Below are 24,104 nucleotides of genomic sequence, written 5' to 3' on the forward strand. Positions count from 1 at the left end.
AGAAAACCAGGCGCCGGGCAGACTGGCAGCAAAAAGTCACAAGGGTAATGGCAATCAGCTTCCTCCTTTGGAAAAAAATATACCATCTAGCTCTTACATAGCACCATCTATAGATCTCACAGCACTTTACAAAAGGAGCTATCACCCCCATTTTAAGTTGGGGAAACTGAGGAAGGGAGGGGACGTGACTTTCCCAAGGTCACCCAGCAGGGCACTGGCAGAGTCATTCTGGAAGGAAAGCACTGCATAGAAGCTAGGTGGTATTTTCATATTGAATTCAATCAAAATCCCCATTTTTAAAATTTAAATGAATCCACCACAAGTTTTACCCTCCAGAGCCCCAGAGCGCTGCAGAAGGTACATCCAGCTACAGAACACAGTCGCCTTCCCCAAATCCCTGCGGCTCAGCTCTGCTACTCAGCAAGCACCCGAGTGCTCTGACAGGGACAAGCCCATCCCAGCCCTTTTTCAATCCTCTCAGAGGATCAGAGAAGATCAGGGTTGGAAAGGACTTCAGGAGGTCATCTAGTCCAACCCCCTGCTCAAAGCAGGGCCAATCCCCAATTTTTGCCCCAGATCCCTAAATGGCCCCCTCAAGGGTTGAACTCACAACCCTGGGTTTAGCAGGCCAATGCGCAAACCACTGAGCTATCCCTCCCCCCTCAGTCCCTGTATGTTCCCTTCAGGAACACACGATTAATTGAGGTTCTACCACAAAACCCAGATGCTTGCACGCAAAGTCTTTATGAGCAAGTGAAGCTCTCTCCTCTGCTCAATGAGTGACAGTTCAGATTGTGTGCAAACCTGGTCACTTCTGGCCTTTGCGTGGGCTCAATGGCCATGCATATTTTCTTAATGAGCATTCCAGTTCTCAGCTTTAGTACATGAAAATGACTAGTGAAAGGAATAACCCCCTCACCCCCAAGAATAAATGGAGGGGGAGGGAGGGAGGGGAAGAGAAGAGCATGTTAGTTGGTTCTAACTAGTCACTCTTTCCAAATGAATAGGATCGGTTTTCATGTTTCAAGATAGAGTCTCTTAAGAGGGCCTACAGAGCCACCCCAACCCAATAGAAGAGGGCTGGGCTAAGGCCCCCCTTGCATTCACTCCAGGAGATAGTTCAACAAGACCAAACGCACCTGCTCTAGGTCTGACCTCAGCAGAGAGAACACCCAAGGGGGTAATAGAGACAGCAAGAGAGAATGGGGAAAGTATGGAGACCCAGCCCATCTTAAATAGGTTTATAACCTAACTGAGGGGGGGTGGGAACCCTGGACTGCGAGGGTTTCCAACCAATCCATATGATGGGCTTCTCAGCCCAAACCAGCTCTGGTTGTCAGAGCTGAATATAACAGTGTCCCCAGAGTGCATGCTGTTAATGCTGCAGGGAAGACACAGACACAACGAAGAGTCTAATCACGTGACCTGGGGTTTGGTGTGTGTTTCCTGATTAGTTTGGTACCAATTACTAATCTCGGCTCAACCCATACTGATTGACGGGGCAGTTTGTGGATGGTATTAACACGATAAATCGCCCAGATAGCACTGTTAGCGGAAACGGTTCTCTCATACTCCTTTCCAACCGACACTCATTTGTTCCCATTCTTGTGAAGGACAGTCCCGCTCAGAAACATGAGCTCACTTCACCTGCTGCAGAAATAAGAGCCCGCCACCGCAAACAGACTCGGGTGCAGAGCAGCTTCCGATGTCAGCTGCGAAAGATTCTTTTCTCACGAAAATGGGACAAATCAGCCTCCCCAACAAAGATGGGCAATGGAGATTTAGCTTAACCACCACTATTTATACTCCTCAGAACACAGGAGTTTCTGAATGACTAGTACAACTCCTGGATCACTTGATCTCTAAAGATCCTGTATTCACAGGCAGCGAAATGGAGATGAGATTAGCAACCAAATGAGTGGTCTGGGAGGAGAGAGACGGTCTCCATTTGGTACCACCCTCCCGACAGCCTCCTCGCGTCAGCCAAATTGTGGTATACCAACCCCATATCCAGACTTCCCTTCCTCACCACACATGTATTTGGATTTTACAATGTTGCCATCGGTCAGAGCCATTCAGCCTTTGAACTGCATCAGCACTGGCCATTTTGGTTTTCTATAAACAAAAATAAATTTGTTACTCATTGATGTACAGAGACTAGCAAAAAGAATATAGGCGGTAGCACAGATTGCTCCCTCTTCTACTCCCAGATCTTTTGACTTTTGTTACTAAATCTTATTCTTCTTAACCATGCAGAGAACCCATACAACTCAGAACATGAGCTGACTTCTCTTCCTTTGTGTGTATCAACCTGGGTGGAAATAAAGGCATGTTCTGAAGATAATGGGTTCTCAGAGATGTCACTAAGGCCATAGACTGAAGATGGCTGGATTTCACAGGTATTGCTGGCAGTCTAACTTGGCCCGGTGATGGTGCATTAGGGAAGAACTCAGCTTGAGTCTCAGAACCCAGGTTGAGTTTGTAGAACCCACAGAAAAAAAAACATCTTTTCCCTTGTAAATTGACCAAATAGGGTATGAAAATGAGGCAAACGTGGAACTCTGCTATGCTATTTTTAGTCACTCTACAGAGTAGAACTGCATTTTAATTGGAAAAAGAAAAGGAGGACTTGTGGCACCTTAGAGACTAACCAATTTATTAGAGCATAAGCTTTCGTGAGCTACAGCTCACTTCTTCAGATGCATATCGTGGAAACTGCAGCAGGCTTTATATATAAACAGAGAATATGAAACAATACCTATTCCCACCCCACTGTCCTGCTGGTAATAGCTTATGCTCTAATAAATTGGTTAGTCTCTAAGGTGCCACAAGTCCTCCTTTTCTTTTTGCGAATACAGACTAACACGGCTGTTACTCTGAAACCTGTCATTTTAATTGGAGACGCTCATTAAGGCTGACTAAAGAGGAGAGATGTTGCAATACTGAACTAGTGTTCAATACTAAAAACCTGAGGGCATGACGTAATGGGAGGAGATACTAACTTGGCACAAATCGAATTTAGGGAAGATGTCTGCAGAGAACAGTTATGCCACCGATTAAGAGTCATCCAAGGGAGCCATAGAATCAAGGAGAGAACAATCGCGTTGGACCCACGTAATGAAAGGATGGGTACGGACAAGGATGGATACCCTGTTGTGCTTTTCTCTTACTGTTTATATTGCTGAAAAGAGTCGACCAGCTCAGTGTTACGAACCCCAAGCGAACTAGCTACAGAGCAGATGGAGTTCACGTTCCCTGTAGTACAGTGCTGCCACCTTCTGGTTTAGTCATTAATTGCCGAGCCAGAGACAAAAGCCAAAAACCAAGCTATTGTGCAGACGGAAATACTGAAAAACCTGGTAATCAGTCGCTCTCTTTACATGCGATTCAAAACCTAAGTACCAATCTCCTTTACACACCAAGAAAGGGTTCACTAGAAGTACAGCATCCTGGGCTGTCATTAACATGAACAGGTAAACTTTTTAACATATACATTGCTTGAAATCTAAACCAGTAGCTATTACGAGTGTTCAAAGAACCTCGTAATCAGGGCCAGGCTGCATCAGCTACTTACTGCTGTGGCTTTGTTAACATCGTCTGTTAACGCTTGTTAAGAGTAGCTATCAACCCCAGGGATCTGCCATGTCAGGAAGTAGCACAAGTCCACCAAAGTCAGTAAATGTGGTGTTCTAAACAAAAACCCTGCTTCAGTAGAACGAGGTGACTAGAACAGATGACGCGCCTTTCCTGAACTGAGCTGGCTCGAAGCCATCAGTGTAGGAACAGGATCCAGAAGGCTGAACAGGGCTAGGTGTAAGCACAATCTAAACAGGCAGCCCCCAGAGCGTTAAATTTATTCCAACCCTGGTTGTGCTAAGCGTCACAAAAGGAAATTCATGACCAACAAGGAGCAAGGCCTGTCTTGTGTTGAGGGTCAGGGCTGGGAGGAGACCTGGGGTCTGTTTAGAGCCCTGTGCAACAATGGGCAAACCTCAGTTTCTCTCTCTGCCTACCTGTGAAAAGAGAGGAAGCACATCCTGGCTGAGGAGTGGAGAAGCTAGTGATGAACACCACAGAAAAGCTCATGAATAAGCTGAGAGGACACAGTTTTAAACCTGTTCAAAAGCATGTTAGACTATTACCTTGCAATGAACGAATAAAATCTTAAAATGTTTAGATGCCCAGACTACGGCACCCGAGGGGTATCTACGTGTGTGTGCATAAAATGATATGCACATTTATGTACACATCCAGACACCCCTCTGATGAATTGCTAGGATAATGTCATGGCCTCTGAACACTTACAATCTCTGAATGCCCCATGACTCTTCCATAATGAGATGTTATTCTAAGAGAAAATATCTGCTTTCAACAAGGTCACCCTGTAATTTACAGCCTAACATCGTCCTAATGAGGGGGATCTCAACTGGTAGAAACACACATCCCAATCCTTTCCTCAATTACCAGGCAATCAGCAGGCCCGAGATGGAGTTATAACTCTATGCAACATCCAGTTGGAATGATTAACATTTGCCCATCCGGCTAGGAAGCAGCTGATTACAGATGCGCAATAAAAAGCCATCTCAATGGCTGTTTGTGCCATTTGGGAGGAGGACTTATATATATATATATATTATATATATACACATGCACTCCCACCCACTCCAGCTCCTGAAAAAAACCCATTAGAAATGAGGAAACTAAACATTCCATCCGCAGAAAATGGCAGCTGCTCTATATTCTTGTGTCTCATCAAGAGAGGAGGAAAATTCTTTTGTCCTAATGAGAACACGAATGAGTTAAGGTTTGCAGCCAGCTGGCTGCACCATTGTGCATAAGAGATAACAAGCTGCAGGGAGAGATGCTGTTTTTAGCTTGCTGCTGTCTTTTGTTTAATTAGAAATAGAAACTCGTTTAAATGAGAACTTCCAGTCAGCGTTCCTTTTCGACTGGTTAAAGAACCAGATCAAAGAGAAAGAGCTTGTTAGTAAATATTGGTTTGTACCCAAAAACAGAAATAATGTAACACACACAACTCCTGGCAAGCAGCTTCGCTGCAACACACTCACTCAATTTCACACTGTAGGACGCAGGGATGAGCTGGACTTTTTGAATAGGAAACAGATGACTCTTCTAATCTGTATTAGATGGTCTGTGAGCACCTCCGAGGGGAACAAAAAATTAAAAATGGGCTCATCAATCAAGCAGACAAAAGTATAACATCTAGTGGCTGGAATTTGAAGCTAGACAAATTCAGGTTGGAAAGATGATGAATTTTTTTTTTTTTAAAACAGTGAGGATAATTAACCATTGGATCAATTTACCCAGGGCTGTGATGGATTTGCCAACACTAGCAATTTTTAAATCAAGATTGGATATTTGTCTAAAAGATCTGCTTGAGTTCAAACAAGAATTATTTCAGGGAAGTCCTATGATGTGTTATACAGGAAGTCAGACGAGATGATCACAATAGTCCTTTCTGGCTTTAGAATCTATTAACACAGATTTGGACACAACTCCTGAGTTTTGGAGTAAAAAGATTGCCATGAAGAGGCATGAATTTCCAATGCTCCCATGCCCGATCATAGGAGGTTGGTGAATCACTGTAACTGCAGTATTAATGAAAGGGTGTAACCAAGGTTAAGGTCTCAATAGCTGCAAGAGCGCCCCCTAAAGCTCACCCTGCCCACTCTTAGAAGACGAGCATGTATGAAGCCTGCCGAAGTACATGCAATCCCATGAAAACAATAGACAAACACAATCCCACACCTCCCTGCCAAACCTGTAAGTCACACATGCTGTTCTAAGTCAAATCAATGAATTCTTATGAATAAATCTCTCCCCTCCATTGCTGTCACTCCTCACGCCCACATTCTCTCTTCTGGCGAAGCCCGAGTTGAGTCAAGCCAACAGAATTGCATACGTCAGGCAGCTCAGTGATTTTTGTGCTGCTACCTTGGAGAGTTTGGTGAGCACGGGGGCTGCAGGGCTTCACTCACCCCGCAAGGCTTTGCTATCCCAATGTGCCCCTCCTTGTAATCAGTTGGGTTATTCTGGGTACTGAGGGATGGCAAGGAAGCTGGTTTCATCAGCAGTCTTTGGGCTGGTTCAAGCCGTTTATTCAAATGCCCCATTTGCTGCTGTCCTCCGGTGCTTTTCCTTTTTTCATTTAATTTTGGGTTAAAATGCTTCAGAAGTAGTCATGAGTAACCACCATTTCAAAGTCACTTGCAATAGAAGAAGGTTTGTTTACTGAAGTGGTTTCTTCATGTCAAGGTGGTGGATGGAGCAGGGAGGACAGGACAAGGCTTGTTAACTCCTGGTGAAAGATCAGATCCTGTAAGTGGAACTAAACAGCAGAATCTAACATCTTCACAGCCTTGTCAACATCAGCTACAAGAAGGTAGGAGTTCTCCTTATGCCTCATATAGGACAGAGCCATTCGCATGGCAGGGACACAGCGTCTCCAAGTAAACATCAATATTCATGTGAAACTCGGGACAGAACAAAAAACAAAGATCTCGAAAGAGATCATCTAATATCAGAGCTGGCACGTCCCCTAATCTCTGCCACTGTGAAAGCCAGACCCTTTAGCTCTACTGTCTCTAAAAAGTTGTGAGATCAATAAGAACCTTTTATTTTCTAGCTAAAGCCCAGCACGGGTCTGGCATTTTACCACCTGTCCTTGATTTTTCCACAGCTCTCAGGAAGGCCTGAACAACAGGTTGGCAATACTCTGCATGATTCAATTTGTGCATAAAAGACTGATGGAGCTGCCAGACATACACAAGCAGCGTAAAATGACAGGCTTGAACAAAGTTGATCAGACCTGTGTTCCAAAGTCGCCAAGAGCAGGGACACTCTCATGCCATTCTACTTTCACAATCAAACCAGCAGAAACGTTTCATGATTCCTGCAAGAATTGCATTAAGAGATTATCCAACTCGCTGGATGCCTGTAGTCCCTAGAAACAACAGTGAAGAAAAGGATTGCGTATACTGTAGGGTTCCTCAAGCTGCTGCCCACCACGGTCTTTATTCATAAATACTGGCCCTGGGTCCAGGTATGGGAACAGACTCCCTCTCAGCACCCCTGCTGATGGACAGATTTACTGCATAATTTCCCCCTTTGGAGCTGTCTTATAGATTAATCCATCCATCTCAGCGCTCCTAATAATTCACTTAACTGTATTAAAACAAGAGCATTGACTTTTTACAGCCACTAATCTAGATACATTTACTGGCACATTGATCCACCTATCCTAGGAACAGCTGGGGAGTCTGTGAAAGACAGTAGCAAGGGGCTGTCCTTTGTACATTGCTCACAGGATATGGCAAGCCTGGCCTTCTCCTCAGAACAGGGAGAGCTCCTGTAGTCAGATTTTCCACCATAAAAATCACAGCCCTCAGGGGAATTGGGAAGCCTAGAACTTCAAAACACTGCTGCTAGAAATGCCTTCCCATTCTTGAAGCCGCTTGGTGAGTGCCACGTATTAAAACTGGCTGCAGAGCAGCCCCTTCCTTAGTTTCAAGACACAGCTTTAAAGGAAACCAATAATGTAAGCTGAAGGTGGTGGCTTAAGTGGACTAACCATCAGATCTGAAATGCCAGGAAAGTTGTATCTCCAGGGCCAAGTCTCCAGCCATTCTTCCTTCAGATACAGGCATAATGGAGGAAGGTTCTCTTCCATGCAGTTCATTGTTTATGAAGCTTTCAGAGGAGACCTTAAGAACTGAGTTCTGGGATTTTCAAAGGAACCTAATGGAATTAAGCACTGAACTTCCCACTGAATTTCAGTGGGCAGCTAACTCCCCCAGACTGCACTGGAAATGTACCATGCCAAGCATACCAATAGCAATCAATTTTTCGTTAGTATCCATAGCAAAAATTCCCCTTGTTGTTACTGTTGGGCCACGAATGATCTGATGGAAGTTGTCAGCAAAGCATCAGCATTCGCTGAGCATTAACGCTGTACATTCATCTAAGTAACGCTAGTTGTTACGTAAGTTATGTAACCTAAGTCAATGTAACTTACATCGACTTAAAGCAGCGTCTACACTGAGCTACATCGATGGGACAGTGTCTCCTGTCAACATAATCCACCTCTCGTTGAGGTGGATTAATTAAGTCAAGGGTTCAGCTCTCTCCCATCGACTTATCGCATCCTCACCTGACGCGCTAAATCGACGCTGCTGCATCAATTGCGACAGTGCTGATTTAGCCGCATAGCGAAGACAAACCATGACAAAGACGCAAGCGGAGTTAGAGAGATACTGTGACAACTATTACAAAAGCCTGTTCTGAAAGGTCTTAGTATGTATGTTCTCTTTATACATGGTGTTAGAATAAAGGGCTGTCGTTTACAGATAAAATAGAAATTAAAACAATAAAGCAAATTTGTGATGCAGAGGAACTGTAAGCAGACCCAACCCTGCCTATTTTACACAAAGTTATAAGGCTACATGGCTAGCATCACAAGCCATGCTCATCCACAAGGGGTAGCAACATTTCGGCCTTCTTCGTGATGACAATGTAACTGAAAGACCCACGCAAACAAGGCAAAACTAGAAAGGGGAAGTAGTGAAACTGACACTATGCCATGCGCTGTCAAACGCACAAAGCAAACAATAGGAAACAAAACAGAATTGTTTTTCCTCTCACTTTTTTCCCGTTACAGCAATCTTAGGTGTTACTGGTAGCTATAAGTAGGCAAACCCAAAGGAGAAGGTGGTGTGTGTAATTTTTAAGCTGATGTTCCCCTTTCATTGCAAAAGGCAGGAACAATGGAGGGGAAAGGGATATTTAGCAAGTTCCAGCTCTGACTTGACACAGAGCTTACTGGTAACTGTCGTCGTCATTCACTGGGTGAGAAAACCATTTCCCCTTAGATACGTCTTCACACCTTTATTTACCTTGCAAAAGCTGTCTTGCCACCTACCCGAGGGGTAGGGGGGAGGTGAGAGCGCCAGACTCATTGGTCTACCCTTGCAGCAATGAATTTCATAAGAGGCTCTTCTCTTCATGCTATATTCAAGACCTCCTCCTTGAACCTTTTCCTGATGGACACCTGAACTATGACACCAGCTGCCTATAGCTGAACTCCTAGACAGAGATCATATCCTGACTTCGCTATGGTAGCTCCTCGAGTGCGGGAACTCCCTCTCCGTAAATATCCAGCCAGCCTGTCCCTCTCCACTTCTAAACGAACTACCTGCTTAACCACTGCTGGCTTCTGTATAGGACTCCACTGCCTCTAAATGCCGCTCATTCAGCTTTTTGATTTACTATCAAACGTAATGCTCATGTTTTAACTGTTAAAGACAATACTTATTTACATTCAAAAGCAAGTGCTGAAACTTGTAGCTCCTCCTAAGACTACAGAGAATTCTTCACTCTGCTTAAAGCAATTGCGGTTAAGTGGTTTGGACAGGCCTAGAGACGAGTTACACAAACAAGATCTCTCTCCTGACTGGTAGATATTGGCACCTGCACAGCAAAGGTACAGGCCCCCAAACCACTCAGATGGTGGCTGTATCTGAAACCACTGAAGCTCAAGAATCCCACGGTCTCTTCTTGCATGTTGCATCAGACAGAGCAATTAGGGACATGGTATCATATAAACTTTACAGTACATTTTTAACTCTTATTGAGGAATATGCAAGATTTGAACCCTGAGCATTTTGCACCCATCAAAGGGCAACAGAATGGTGCTGAAGAACTCCGACCCAGGAGAGCAATAAATTAGCTCAGGGCCCTGAGAAAGGGGCTCAAATCACCTAAGCTAAGCACTTTCATAAAGACTAGAGGAAACACTGGGGGCACATCTAATCAGATGGAGACTTCTTCCACCACTGTCAAATTAAGGGCAAAGCAAGCTTGGGGAGAATGGCAAGAGATTGCTAGCAGTGTTACAATTCAATGGGCAAGACTCTCCATTGATGTCAGTCTGCGCCTTTTCCCAGGACAAATAAAATTCTTGCACTCGTGGGTGTTGCTGTCATGGAAGTCTTGCTTCTCTTTGTACATGTATGCAGTACACAGACAGAGAGCAATCTCATGGCCTCTCACTTGCACCTGTAACTGCACTGGCTCTGAATTTCCTTAGAAAGCCTGGGTTTGTTTTCATTTAGTACAGACGTCCCCACAAAGGTGCCCAATGCCTGGCTTGAAGATCCACTGTCTGGACGGGAAATCTCTCCTCCCCACAGCCCACATCTTTAGATATTAAAATGACTAAAAATGAGGAATATCTCAGTGATGGGGCTGGGAGTGCTCCGGGACCGCCTGCGGCCCTGCATCAGGCAGTGCCATTCTTATGGCTGAGGAGAGCCAGACAGGACTCATTTAGGAGTCAATGAGTACAGCTCCTGACCTGGCTGGAAGAGGCACTGATACTACCGTGCTCCTCTCTTTGCAGGAGCTGAGCAGCACAGCTCGGAACCCAAGCTTTGATTCCTCCAGGGGGTCCCCTCGCTTGACCGATTGGCTGGCTGGGGATAACTAACAGTTAAATGACCTCTGGTGCCAATGAAGAGTTCTTAGGGGTTTACTGAGGGAGCACGCGCGCATGGGAACATCTGGTGCCTGGCAGAGCTCAGATGGTAACGTCCAACATGTCATTCTCAGGGATCAGCCCTGAATTAAACAAGCTAATATCGGAAATGAAGGGAATACAAAAACAAGCCTACTGGGTGTCAGCAGAGCTCAACACTTCTGTTATTGCCAACAGAACCCACAGCCTCAGAAAGAAATAGGAGATACCTTTGAGAGGACAGTGGCAGCATTTCACCATCTGCCCAGTAGGGCTGGGCAATTACAGAATGAGATTGAATTTCACAGTTATCCAATTTATCTGTGTTCATTATCTGAGACAGGAGAACTGGGCAGGGGAGTAATTCTCAAGTCTCAGCCAGGGAGAAAGAATCGAGAGAAAGCTGACTCACTGGTTGATTTCAATGCCAGCCCGACTGAGGCACCAGACTCCATTTCATAACCACCACAGCGCAAAGGGTGACTGGGCAAGCTAGAAAGCTGATTAACATTTCTTTTCAAATCAGTAGATCTATTAAAGAAAAATATTGCAATATGCTTCCAATCCTGCTTCTTGACTCCTGTCATGCACAAGTGCTGATTCAAGGCAAAACTGTATTTTCATTGCCCTCTACCCTTCAAAAATTTGCACAAACAAGTTGACATTCCTTTTGCTCTAGTGTGGCTCTTTAATGCAGCATTTTGCAAAGTTGGTTTGGAAGTGGAGGCAGATGTACACATCAAGAAAAGGTCTGGCGTAAAATTTCAGTTTATTTCTATAAAGATTTCCAGTGGAAGAGTCACATGGTGGAGAAATCTATGATGACACAGAGAAGGTGAGTGTGTTGGAGGAACAAGCCACTCCCCGCTCTTTATGGGGGTTGAATTTTCCCTAGTGGACACATCCATAAGGAAGTGGAACATTGAGTGCATTTAGGAACTCTCAGGATTCCTGATTACCTGCCCTGTTACAAGTATGAAGGAAGTGCATTTGAGGTACGTTACCATTGGATTGGAGTCTGCAATCAGGTCACGTAGGGAATCCAGGAATCCCTGATCCTCCACCATTTGGGCATTGATGTCATGCAGCTTCGCCACACAGACGGCTGCCGTCTTCCGCACATAAGGGTCTTCATCCTTCAGACACTTCCGGAGCGGCTCACACAAATACTCTGTGATCTTATCCACACGGATGCAACCCATAGTACGGACTGCCAAAGCACGGATCAGCGGATTTGGATCTTCACAGTCCTGAGGGGGAAGCAACAGCAACAAATGAGTTTGTAAAGCAAGCCACTGATGTTTTTCACCATAGCTGCTGAAAGCTGGGATCAGGATGTTCTGATTTTACCTAGCCTAGACAATGGGTCCTCCCACTAGAGGAAGGCAATTTTCTGGTCAAGGACAAAAGGCTGGGAAAGCTTACTGGTTCTGAAAACTTTATTTACTGGTTCGCAGTGGTTTCTAGCCCTGGCAGCTTGCAGATAACTAAGTCATATTCTCAATGCTATTTGTTTTTCCTCACCCAAAACTTCAGCTGACATGCCTTGATCACCCAATCTCAAGAACAGTAAGCTAGAGAGGAATGCTTTTGCCATGTGAAAGCCGGGAATTCTTAGAACACAGTGGTTTCTAACCTTGGTGGTTTGATGTAGTGACTGCTAAAATTGTGTGAGAATTCAAGTGGATGGAAGATGGCAATTAACATAATGGGACTTTCTTCCAGGCCAATTTCTCATAGACCTCCAGAACTGGAAAGAAATGTCCTACATAGTGTCTCCATAAAATTGGGGTTCACAATGCATCAGACCTTAGCTATCATAGATCTCTCAACCTAGCAGTGCTTTTATGTGGGGGAGGGTGGGTGCAGAACTGGACACAATAGATCTCAAACCTCAAGACCAATGTAATTTTAACCCGATTTTAGAAATTCGGCCTGTTTCTGCTAATTGCTAACAGATCAGACACGATTCATTGACATTGTTAACAAAGTACTTCAAAATTCAGTAGACAAAAGACCTGAGCAGGATAGCCCCCAACAAGCATGAGGCATGCTTACCTTGTACTATTTAATCTCTTTTGATGGAAAAAACACCTGAAAGGGATTGATTTTCAGATGTATACAGGGAAGTGAGTCTCTGACAGATGCGTTTAACTCCTGGAAGTCAGGAACTGTAACTCAAATGGTGACTTAGCCTGAACTGTTCCAAACTACACTACCGCCCTTCAAAATTCACCCCCCGTAACACATTAGAGGGGAAATTTTAAAGCAGACAAAGAAGGAGGTCAGAAAGTGCTAGATCACTCACTAATAAGACATAATGGATAACTACATTCAGTCTGCTCATGTAGGGAGCTGCACCTTCACAGCTGACCTTGGAAAGCAGATGTCCCTTCTGAACTCAGTCCCGCCTTCCCTCTTCCCCCCAGCAGCATACTCATTCCCTCCTGCCACACCAAAAGCTTAGAAACATGCTCTGACTTATTTACTGGTACTCTTTGGATGTTCACAGTTCAATTCAATTCTATTTAAAGCATTAAGCCACAGTATACCTAGGAAATAAGTTATTTTAGTCAAGTGTGTTAGAAGATGTAGGTATAAATGACATGGTAAAAGCATGTGAAATAATGAACAGTACAAAAAAGGTGGATCAGGCTCTGCTATTCAAGCTGTCTGATCACACACGAAAACAAGGGAACAATCAATGGAATTGAAAGGTAGGTAATTTAAAACTGATAAAAGGAAATACTGTTCTAAATAATGCACAGTTAACCTGGGGAACTCATTGCCACGAGGTATTGAGGCAAAGATAGTTAGCGGGATTCAAAAAGAGGACTAGAAATTTCAAGGGATAACCAGAAAGTCCAGAGTTCTTGTTCATGTTTTAGCCTTTATTATAACTCTGGAAGGAACATAAACCCCCCTCTGACGGTGGTCAGTAAAACTTTCTCTGGGTGGTTCTCTCAGAACCACCTACTGCCAGGCTTATGCACCTTCCTCTGAAGCACCAGACACTTGCCACTATCGGATATGGGTTACTGGACTGGAGGGACCTCGGGTCTGAGACAGCATAGCAATTCTCAATTTCCTGCACCCCCACACAGGAGTCCCACACAAGCCCAAAGACTTTGGAGTACAAGTATATAGATTGCCTGCAGCCTAGAAGAAGCACATGCCAAACAAAGCACATTGACATGAACTATATGAGGCAGTTTTCTGATGAGCCCTGGGCCAAGTTACCTTCACAAAGCTGTTGACAGCCATAATGGCCATATCTGGCTGACTCTTGGCATAGTTCATTAGATACAGGTACACCAGCTTCTTCAGCTCCAGGTTGTCGGTCTGCATGCAGTTCACCACATCTGGAAAGAGTGAGCTGGATAAAAGGAGAGTGGAGGGAGGGGAAAGCGAAGAAGTCAGATGGACTGGCACACGAAGGGTAAATGACCCGTTTGACTGCATGACAGTGGAATCAACTGAGGCTAGGGAAAGTCTGGAGTTCTGCTGTAGCTCCTCTATTATATATTCAAATCAGAGGGCACTTTCCTCCCCAAACAGTTTGGGGACGATTTTCTAATAGTTTAATCATTTAATCTCCTCCTGAGTTTTAATATAAACCAGTGCCTAGAGCAAGTAAAACAACGCACTCTTGTAGAAGATGTATCTGATTATGAAGTTGACTGAACAATGTTAACATCACGTCTAGTTCTGGGGTTCACCTGAAACAACAGAGAACAGAGCAACACTTCACATAATGCTTAGTAGAGGACAGGAGACCTGACTTAGACTGAAACTGTAAACCAAATTTCAGCCCAGTATAATCTAAAACAATTAAGAGATTAAACCACAGCTCATATAAATACCAAGTAGCAATCTGTAAACAGCATTTCAGAGGAAGGTTATACTGGATTACTGCATCTCTCAGAGCTATGCAGATCTCAAAGCTAATGGGTGATGGGCCTTGGGCTACCTGAAATGTGCTGTGTCTTCAGTTCATCATCTCCTCTGTCCTGCAGTGAAGTCATAATGTTAATTTTCAACCTTACATTCATTTCCCTGCCAACAGACCACGAACCCAGGATTATGACGACTTTACTGCAGGATCCAGGAGAATCTGGAAGCCCTGACTGAAGCAAGTTGCTGCCAAGACAGCACAAGAATACTTATAGCCATTTGCCTTTAGTATAAACATTCCTCTTTAGGAGTTTGATGACATGTCGAAGGCCTGGTTTATGACTGTTAGTTCAAATCAAAACTTTGTCTGATAACGACTGGCATACAATCATCTGAAAACAATACCTCTGAGATACCTTTTTAAACTATAAACAAAAGCCCCATCTAGGCTAACAAGTGGATTAAAATAATGTCAGCTCAGATAGGACACCTAACGTAGCTAAGCCACGAACAGGTTTTGTTTAACAAGCCTTTGGCTAAACCAGAACTGGAGAATACTTTTTAATTCTGTGTATTAATTTATTGCCCATGTAAGCGAAGAGCTAGAACTGGTTTGAGCCAAGCAAAGTGCTAGCAAGCTTCTTCTTGACCACCACCACCACCTTCCAGCAATCAAATAAAGCACTTGATCCTGGCCTATAATTCCTCTACTCTTCCAACCCTGGAGTTCCCCAAAGAAGAGACTGCCTATTCATTCCCAGTTTAGGATAGTATTATGATGGACAAATATCCACAAAAATTAAGAGGAGACCAGCAGGATAGAGTATTGGACTGGGACTCAGACGACCAGGGTTCTATTCCTGGCTCTACCACTGGCTTGCTGAGTAACCTTGGGCAAGTCACTTCCCTTCCCCCCCGCCACTCTGTGCCTCAGTTTCCCCATCTGCAAAGTGGGCATGATCCTGCCGTCCTTCATAAAGTGCTTTGAGACCTACTGGTGAAGAGTGTTATATAAGAGTTAAATGCATTTCACTTATAACTGGGTCAGAATTAGTAACAAGGTTACTAGATGTTCAGAATCCATCAAACCTCCCAAATGATTGTGTGAATTCGTATGCTGTCACAGTGTCTCAAGACAGAAAGGCTCCCACACAGGAGATGATGAAATTAGAGACCATATGGGAGAGGGAACAAGCCTTTACCTGACATCCTTCCCCACAGTCATGGCAGCAATAACCTTCTTCACCGCTTCTTTCCTCTTCTCTTTCTTCTCATTGTTGAGTTCAGCCTTCAGTTCAAAGATCTCTCCTGCAAGGAGACAGAGCAGTCTAAATTTCAGTGGATCTAGCTTTAGAGTTACCTAGAAAATGACTTGTGCTCCCATCAATGCTGAAATGCTACTTCCGTCATCTTTGGGCTGGTGGATGATTCATGAGGTTATAGGAGGCCCTAGAAGAACTGCAGCACAAGCTGCACCGGGGAAAATAGAAAACCACCAAATGGGAGGCCCAAATTTGATAGCCTGGGGCAGAAGAGACCAGCAACAAGTCAGCATGATCAGCCTCTGGAGCAGAAGGGGGAGCTTGGGGAGGAAGTGACCCAACATTGCTCAGCTCCATTCACCAGTTAAACAGCAGTGCTGACGAGTTCTTAAGCTTGGTAACAGTGATCTTAAGAATGTCTGGGGGTTGTTGTTTAGCCACGAGAAATGAGGTGATCTTCAGTGCTCTAGCAATGGTGTGGAAGACACAGCCCCAAAGGAAACTGCTAATAAAAGCCACAACGTACGGTAGAATCTCACCACTTTCTGGGACACTAAACCACATCACTAAATTAGCCACTGAGAAAGAGCACAAAGAAACTATTATATTACTACGATCAAAAAGATCGAGGGTGCAGAGGGGGGAGACGCTGGACTAAAACATGTAAGAAATTGTGGCTCAGTTTAGCTAAGAATTCTGCCCAGACTTTCCTAGCTTCGCTCTTGTCACTGTTTGCTTCCTGCAAACGCAAGTGAGGGAACAGTGGGATGACACAGATCACTGTGCAATACAGGCATGGCAGGACCAGCAGCATCAAAAATAGGGAAGGACGATTTTAGTCAAACAAAAAACAGGTGAGGTAAAAAGACAGAACAAGCAAATACACTCAAGGAAGACTCATGCCTTGATTTGGAAACCACCTATAAAATAACTGAAGAGACCTTTTCTGAGATTAATTCTTCCAGCTATACCCTTGTGCAAAATCAGTTGAGGCTGGATCTCTGCAGCCATAAAGTAAACCCCATGATGAGTCAGAAGCACAGAATAATGTATATACACCAAACCAGACCCTTAACTCTGCTCAGACAGCAGCTGTAGGACACGGCTGGTTTGGAAAGGAAGCAAACCCTTCCCTCACTGGCAGCTGATTTCCCCAGGAGTACAGAGAAGGAATCACCATCAACAGAAACCACAAGCCACCTAACAAGGAGAGACAGCATAGCAGGAGTCAACAGTAATGTCAGGGGTGAGCTTTTGTGGAGGATCAAAGCACCCCTTGCAATGCTACACTCTAGCCCAAACCTTTGCTCCACACAGATCAATGCAGACAAACTACTGTAGGATTCTTCTTTAGATAAGTCCACGATTGCAATAAATAAGGGCTAAATGGTATGAGAGGTGCCTGTTCCCCAGGTATTTGTGTGTCGAAAAATATCTGGCAGAGCCAAAAACATTTTTTTGGGGGGGGTGGAGGGTGGCCTTTAGAGTAGGAACAAGGACATGGATTTTCAATCTGAAAGCACGATAGCGAACAGCTATGAGAACAAAGCTGCATTTTCTGTCCCTGCAGATTTTCTGGTTTCGCTTCATCACTGCTCAAACAGGAAAAGGAGGGGTCAAGCCAGGAGTCTACATGTGACAACAGTCCCTTTGGGACGGAAAGCTGTGCTGTTGATTCCACCATGCCAGACTGCAGGTGGAGGAAATGAAGGCAATTATCTAAACCACAAACAAAATATGGCAAAGGATTCGAAAACTATAAAGAACACATTGAGGAAACTGATTCATTAGCACCAGGCACCATTGCTGAGCATGTTTAAAAGCCAGTAATGCGATATGGGCCAGGGAAACCTGCTTGACATTTCATACCAACTCATTTAAAAGAAGACTGCAATCAACATCCTTAAAGATGGTTTATTCCAAATGGCATTTTTAGGACAGCCTACCTTTTTTCCAGACATGCCTGCCTGCTAAAGCAGCCTAGCATGCTGAGAGGTACATAAATCCTACTTTTCTCCCTAAACATTAGCTCAGTTCCTGAAGCTTAGCAAGTGCTGTTAGATTCACGAATACAGTGGATGTGAAGAGGTTTGATCAGGCAAGACCAGGAAATCAGAAAGGAATGAACTGCAAAGATGATAGTCAAACTATATGCCCTCCCACTTCCTCCGACGATGGGCCATTATGTTAGCAAGCCAGTTTCCATAGAAAACAACAGCAGAATTGGCTTGTAGAAAGATGCATTAAAGGTGCGGAGTTGTTATAAATGACTTCTATAATGCTGTAAATTCACTTTGTGTTTTACAGAGTAAGGTATGTTCCCTGCCCTAGTGCCAATGACTCAAGTAGGCCATTGGAAAGGCGCAGAAGTTACTGTTCTGAAGAACAATATTGTGGCTGCTTCCATTGCCAGCCATCTGAGAAAGACATCCAGCTCATAACTCTTATTGAGAGCACGCCCAAGAGTCTGACTGAGCCAGTATGCAGCACCAGCATTCTCCTTGTGTCTGCATCAGTTTCTGTGGAATGTAAGCTTCTGGTTTTTTAAAAAAGGTTATGGCAATCTTATAACCATCCCAGTGAGATCCACTTTCCTGCTATCTGGCTGTACCTGCAGATAGGGCTGTCATTTCTCTCTAAGGACTCATTTACACAGGGACACTCAGGAAAGTTGCTCCAAATTAACTTCTAAAGTGGATTAGTTAAACCATATTAAATCCCTGTGTGGACGCACACTTTCAGAATTAAAGTGCCCTTAATTCAGTTTAGATGAATTTACCGTGAATTAAGCTAAAACCAAATTAAGACCACTTTAATTCTGAGTAAGAACATCCACGCAGGGATTTACTGCAGTTTAACTACACCACTTTAAATTCACACCTTTCTTTAATCTGAATTCAATTTCCTGAGTGTCCCCGTGCAGACAAGCTCTTAAAAAGACGTAAATTCATTTTGTTTCAATAGGGTGCTCACTCTGAAGCATAACGACAACACAAACGGCAATGCGGACCATTCAGCAGAAACATTCAGACATTCTGGCACTGTGGAAGGAGCTAGAGACAAAAATCAACGTTCTACCCCAACCACCCAGACTCTGATCTGCAGCCACAACAAAACGCAGGATCAGTTCAGCAGCACTAAGGTCAATAGAAAAGGCAGAGTTTGGAGGCCTTGGAGTTAATGGTCCGTATTTACTGCTAGTCCTTTAGGCCAGAGTTTATGAGTAAGACAAATGACTCCACAGTGGGGGAGTAAGGTGAAGTGTGCCTCATGGCTACTTTATGCCCATGATCCACGATATTTCAGAAACACTACCTCTTTTCAACAAGGTGTTATGGATGATCACTAGGGCTAAGTGACAACCATGGTTACAATACAGTCAAGGGAGAATCATGTGGAGCACAGGGGTGAGGAATTTGGTTGGGGTAGGGATGAATTGGATATCTGGCTCCTCTGGTAGATTTCCCCATGGATTTTGAGAAGGCAGCAAGAGAGGACCCACAACTTTTTAGAAAAGAGCCTGGTGTGAACTCATAACAAGCCTTCCAAATGGCTAAAAATGTGCCCGTATAAACGCCCAGACCCTTCAAGCCTATTCTTCCCCACCACCCAACCCAAGCATACATCTAGTTGTCTGACTGGACAACTGTCCATGGTCCTGAACCCTTCAATCCAGCCCTAAACCTCCAAACAAGTCACTGTATGTTTCAAATCTCCAAGTTTTGCTTCCCTGATGCTCCGGAAAATCAGGGAGTCAGGAAAGGTAACTTGGGTCACTGAGTTTGCGCACTGCAAGACTATTCAGCACTTCAGTCCTGCCTTTTCATGCTACCAGAGGAAAAGGGGGAAGGAGGGGCTCAGTGACTGTTTCATGGCCTACTTTTGAAGAACTTCTCCCTGGATGATTGAAAGGAGAAATGGGGACAAAGCTAACAGGAGAGCACAAATTCTTCTAAGTGGAGTTCAAAAAAGGCACTTTAAAACGATAGCCACCCAGCATCTCCAGGAACCTGCAATATTTTGTAAGAGTTTAAAGCTAACCTTTTTTATTGGTTGTGAAATACTTCGAGTCCGTCATGGTTCCGATTCTTTAGCACGCCTGCAAGAACAATGAACATCTGAATAGAAGTTGCAGTTGCTGTCAACCCACTATGCAAACCCCACACGCAGAGAAACAAGGCTTAGCAAGAATGCCATAAGGGAATAAGCAAGGGTTCTGTACATACAACTTTTGTGCCACACCAACTAGTGAGGAAACTCAGCAAATACTTCTTTTTTTAATCAAGGAAGTTTCAACTGAAGTTTGCTGGCAAAACATGGCAGTTTGTTTCTGATAGGGCAGGAAAGGGGTCCAACAATCTCCCACCCTGTTCTTTCAATCCTCCCTGGTGGGGATGCTTTTAATTATACTGAGGGGGAAGACCTTTATGTGTTCTCCAGATATTTCATTCACCTCCTCCCCTCAAAAGTGAGGTATATTTAAGAAGTATTCATTTATGGAAACCGATTCATGTTTCAGAACGATCCATTTCAGACAATGGAGGGATATAAGTAAGGAAAGGGTAGTCTCCCCCTATTGGTGCATTTTGGGGTTGCATAAGAGAAGGAACTGCAAAATGGACCGTTCCCCACATGCACCAAAAAAACGTTTTTCCTCATTCTTAACACACAGCATCGCTTTTTTAAAAAGTGTTTTACAAGAAACTTATGGAAGCTTGAAGCTGAAATCTTTTCCATCTCACTGCCACGCCATCTGCACATTGGCCTGCTACTGTAGGGCTGCACTGCAAACGCTGGTTTGGTATTATAGGTACGTTGGTCATGAGGACCGGGTTCCATGGGCACACGCTGGTCTGTTACCAGTCACAATGGCTTCCCAACTACTTGCGCTTTGTTTCACAAAACCTACTGGATTACTAACAACATGTACAAATTATAGGGACATCACAAACATATCAGGAAGAATGTAGAATCCATTTTACATTTTTTAAATAATGTGATTGGTGGCGGCCAGGGAGGAAAGAGACTTTCCCACAAGCTTTCAAACAGTACCTGGGGAAAAGACAAGCACAGGAGAAGGAAGCCTTATTTCTTTTGATTATGAAATTAGTATCACAGCCAAAAACCTGAAATACAACTTGCCCCTACAATTATCCAATCAATTCCTTTCCTAATTTTTTCTCCCTCTCCTTTCCTGTTTTTGTCCGATCTCCTTTCTTGTCTTACGTGCATTTCTGTCGTCTCCATTTCTCGTGCTCTCCCTCTCTCCACTCATTACTGCTTCTCTCTCTCCAGCCCCTATTTCAGTCTTACGCTTCCATTTTTCTTGAAATAGGGACACCTCCGTTCTTCCTAACGACTCTCCCTCTGCTGAAAATCTAGATGTGGATCCCCTTGTAACGGACTGAGCCTGCCCCCTCCTCCTGTCAGCCTGAAGTGTTGGATACAAAACAAGCCAGACATCTTTCCCTCACAGGCTGATTGTGCTGCCTTAAGAGCTCCCAGGCCCAAGGGAACAAATTTGGTTTTGAACTCTTTCTGTCCCAAAAGAATAGCAGACCAACACCACTTCCTGTTTGTGCTGCTCATCCCCCACCACCCTAAACACATCCTTTTGGAACTCCTGGTCCTATCATATCTCCTTCCCTCATATTTTGTTTATATTCCCTCCTTTGACTCCAGATGATGCTAATGCTGCTGCTTCTTTTGCTTCAGCAGTAAAGTTACTATGAGTAGTAGCAGCAGAGGTAATGAGATAATCCTGGTCACTTTCAGTTTGCTCCATGAGGGAGACTCTAGGCACAGCTGTAGTCCCGTCCAGCTGCCAAGGAGTGGAAAATGGCAAATGTTATTCTCTATATGGCATCATCCTCATCAGCTCTTGCCTGTGGTGCTCCTGCAGGTGTACCTACCCTCAGCCCAGCAGCTGCAGCAGGGTGACCTTGATCAGGATTGTTCACTCTGGTTCTGCTCCTGCTTCACCACTGGGCTAGCTTTGTGTTTGGGAGCAGCAACACAAGAGGTAATTTTGAAAACAGAGACAGAAGGATACTCAAAACAAAAAGGGGGAGAGATAGTATCACTTTGAATTTACACTCCTGAAGCTCACCAGTCTTGGCAGCAATCCCCATAGCCTTCCAAGAGAGGAAGTTGCTACAAGTCTCATTTCATAATTAAAAAGGCAGCCTACTTGCAGCTGCAATGTTATTGCTGACGCACTGCTTAGGATTTTAGCCTAGTTTGAAAGAGGACTTAAATGTCTTTCATTTACTAAAGTAATGGGCACAATACCAGTTTTTTGAGAATTAATGTAGTTCTCGCTATGCTTTAGTTTTCTTACACACAGGATCTACCACCCTGGCCAGACCCTGCACTGATTTAGTCTGGTATTCTAATAATGGCCAATACCTGGTTATTTAAGGAAAGGCCAGACACCCAATAACACACATTTAACTAACAGCGCAATGCTACACAGAGGAGGAAAATTCCTTGCTAAACTTCACAGGTGACCTTTATGCCCTGAGGCTTGAGATTTCATTATCCTTATTATTTTAGCTTGCTCAGCTACAAATGTCATTAGCAGTCATAAAATTACTCATCTTTTATTTAAATCTAGTCACAGTACGTCTTAATGACCTCCTGATTTGGCAGATACAAATAACATTTAAGACTATTATTTTAATAAGTACCACAGCTACAATATTCCAAATACAATATAAGGCTGCCTTTCCCCAGGGTGCAGAATATTTTGCTTCATTCTATGTTTGAGCTAGGTTCACACATGCTGTCAAAGGCAATTTCCCAGTGGTACTCAGTATAATCTGGTTTACTAAGCAAACACATTACAGGGCACAGCTAGTCTCACGTGAAACCAAGAAACAAAGAGAGACATGAGAGCTGTGATTCACAAATGACAATGGTTTCAAATAACTATCAAGGAAATGCCAGCTTCTTCTCCACAATTCAAAACAGCAGGAAAGCTGAAACATTTTAAAAGATGGAAAACAGATATTTTCATTAGCAAGAACTGAGGGATGTTTAAAGATGACTGAGGTTGTAAAGTAATTATAATTCATCATCCTGGAGCCCAGTGTCTTACCAGCACCTGCTAAACTCAGAACAGGTAAATGAGGAATGGTTTTGAGGTTTGCAACAAAAGGCCTACATTCACTCCCAGATAAGAACAAGAACATGACAAGAAAATACCCAGTGGGCTCTAGTCTCATCTAGCAGCCCTGCTGGCTCACCAGCACGTTGTTCCTTTAAGTGTTTGAAATTCAAATTTAGATTGAACCAGATGCCTCTAATTCAGTGACTAGAGCAGGAATAAAGAAATCACTACATCCAGAGACATAAACAGTCTCACACAATAGCGTCAAAGAAAGATGGGTCTTGTAAATGACAAACACTAACCCCGACCACCCAAAACTCTGGAACCTACAGGCCCCATCTAGTTTTGTGCCGGGCCCTGGGTAATCTCAGTGGTGAGGACACTAGCCTTATTAAAAAATAATCGGGAAAAGTCTCAGGCGGAGACAATCTGAGCGGGTGATTAACCTGGGAACTCTGGAAGGGGAACAGTCCCAGCTGGGGCATGGAAGCTAGACCCGCTCTGGAGCGACGGGTGGGTCCCCAGCCTCTCTAAGGAACAGCCCCAGTTTCACCAGTTGACGAGCTGGGCCAGCCCAAGGATATAGCACAGCTCCTGGGCGGCGAGGGAAGCGCCTTACACGGGGCTGGGGGGGGGGGGGGCGGGGACGCGCGCCTCACACGGGGCTGGGGGGGGGGCGGGGACGCGCGCCTCACACGGGGCTGGGGGGGGGGCGGCGAGGGAAGCGCCTTACACGGGGCTGGGGGGGGCGGGGACGCGCGCCTCACACGGGGCTGGGGGGGGCGGGGACGCGCGCCTCACACGGGGCTGGGGGGGGGCGGGGACGCGCGCCTCACACGGGGCTGGGGGGGGGCGGGGACGCGCGCCTCACACGGGGCTGGGGGGGGGCGGGGACGCGCGCCTCACACGGGGCTGGGGGGGGGGGCGGGGACGCGCGCCTCACACGGGGCTGGGGGGGGGGGCGGGGACGCGCGCCTCACACGGGGCTGGGGGGGGGGGCGGGGACGCGCGCCTCACACGGGGCTGGGGGGGGGGCGGGGACGCGCGCCTCACACGGGGCTGGGGGGGGGGCGGGGACGCGCGCCTCACACGGGGCTGGGGGGGGGGGGCGGGGACGCGCGCCTCACACGGGGCTGGGGGGGGGGGGCGGGGACGCGCGCCTCACACGGGGCTGGGGGGGGGGCGGGGACGCGCGCCTCACACGGGGCTGGGGGGCCCGTGCTCCACCAGTATCGAGGAACCTGGGCCCGGCTCCGCCAACGTTTGGGCTTAAGGCGCTTCGGGGGGACGCGGGGCCCAGGGCGGC

At 45.3% G+C, this 24,104-nt stretch overlaps 1 protein-coding gene across 8 annotated transcripts in view; it reads right to left on the minus strand.

Annotated features, from left to right (window-relative positions):
* AP2B1 (adaptor related protein complex 2 subunit beta 1) overlaps positions 1-24,104 on the minus strand; it is a 98,891-nt gene that overhangs the window by 74,226 nt on the left and 561 nt on the right. For 4 of the 8 annotated variants that reach the window (XM_073315532.1, XM_073315538.1, XM_073315537.1 and 1 more), the window contains exons 2-5: positions 19,729-19,786; positions 15,628-15,733; positions 13,772-13,907; positions 11,536-11,781 (exon numbers count right to left, since the gene is read on the minus strand). In XM_073315532.1, the coding sequence (XP_073171633.1) occupies positions 11,536-11,781; positions 13,772-13,907; positions 15,628-15,733; positions 19,729-19,765 (525 nt within the window). In that variant the 5' untranslated portion in view covers positions 19,766-19,786. Of the gene's footprint in view, positions 1-11,535; positions 11,782-13,771; positions 13,908-14,178; positions 14,251-15,627; positions 15,734-19,728; positions 19,787-20,669; positions 20,740-21,599; positions 23,186-23,244; positions 23,429-24,104 lie in introns of those variants that run through there. The other 4 variants (XM_073315535.1, XM_073315536.1, XM_073315534.1 and 1 more) reach the window with 4 other exon arrangements.

The sequence above is a fragment of the Lepidochelys kempii genome, chromosome 17, assembly GCF_965140265.1.
Source record: "Lepidochelys kempii isolate rLepKem1 chromosome 17, rLepKem1.hap2, whole genome shotgun sequence".
NCBI classification, from domain to species: Eukaryota; Metazoa; Chordata; order Testudines; family Cheloniidae; genus Lepidochelys; species Lepidochelys kempii.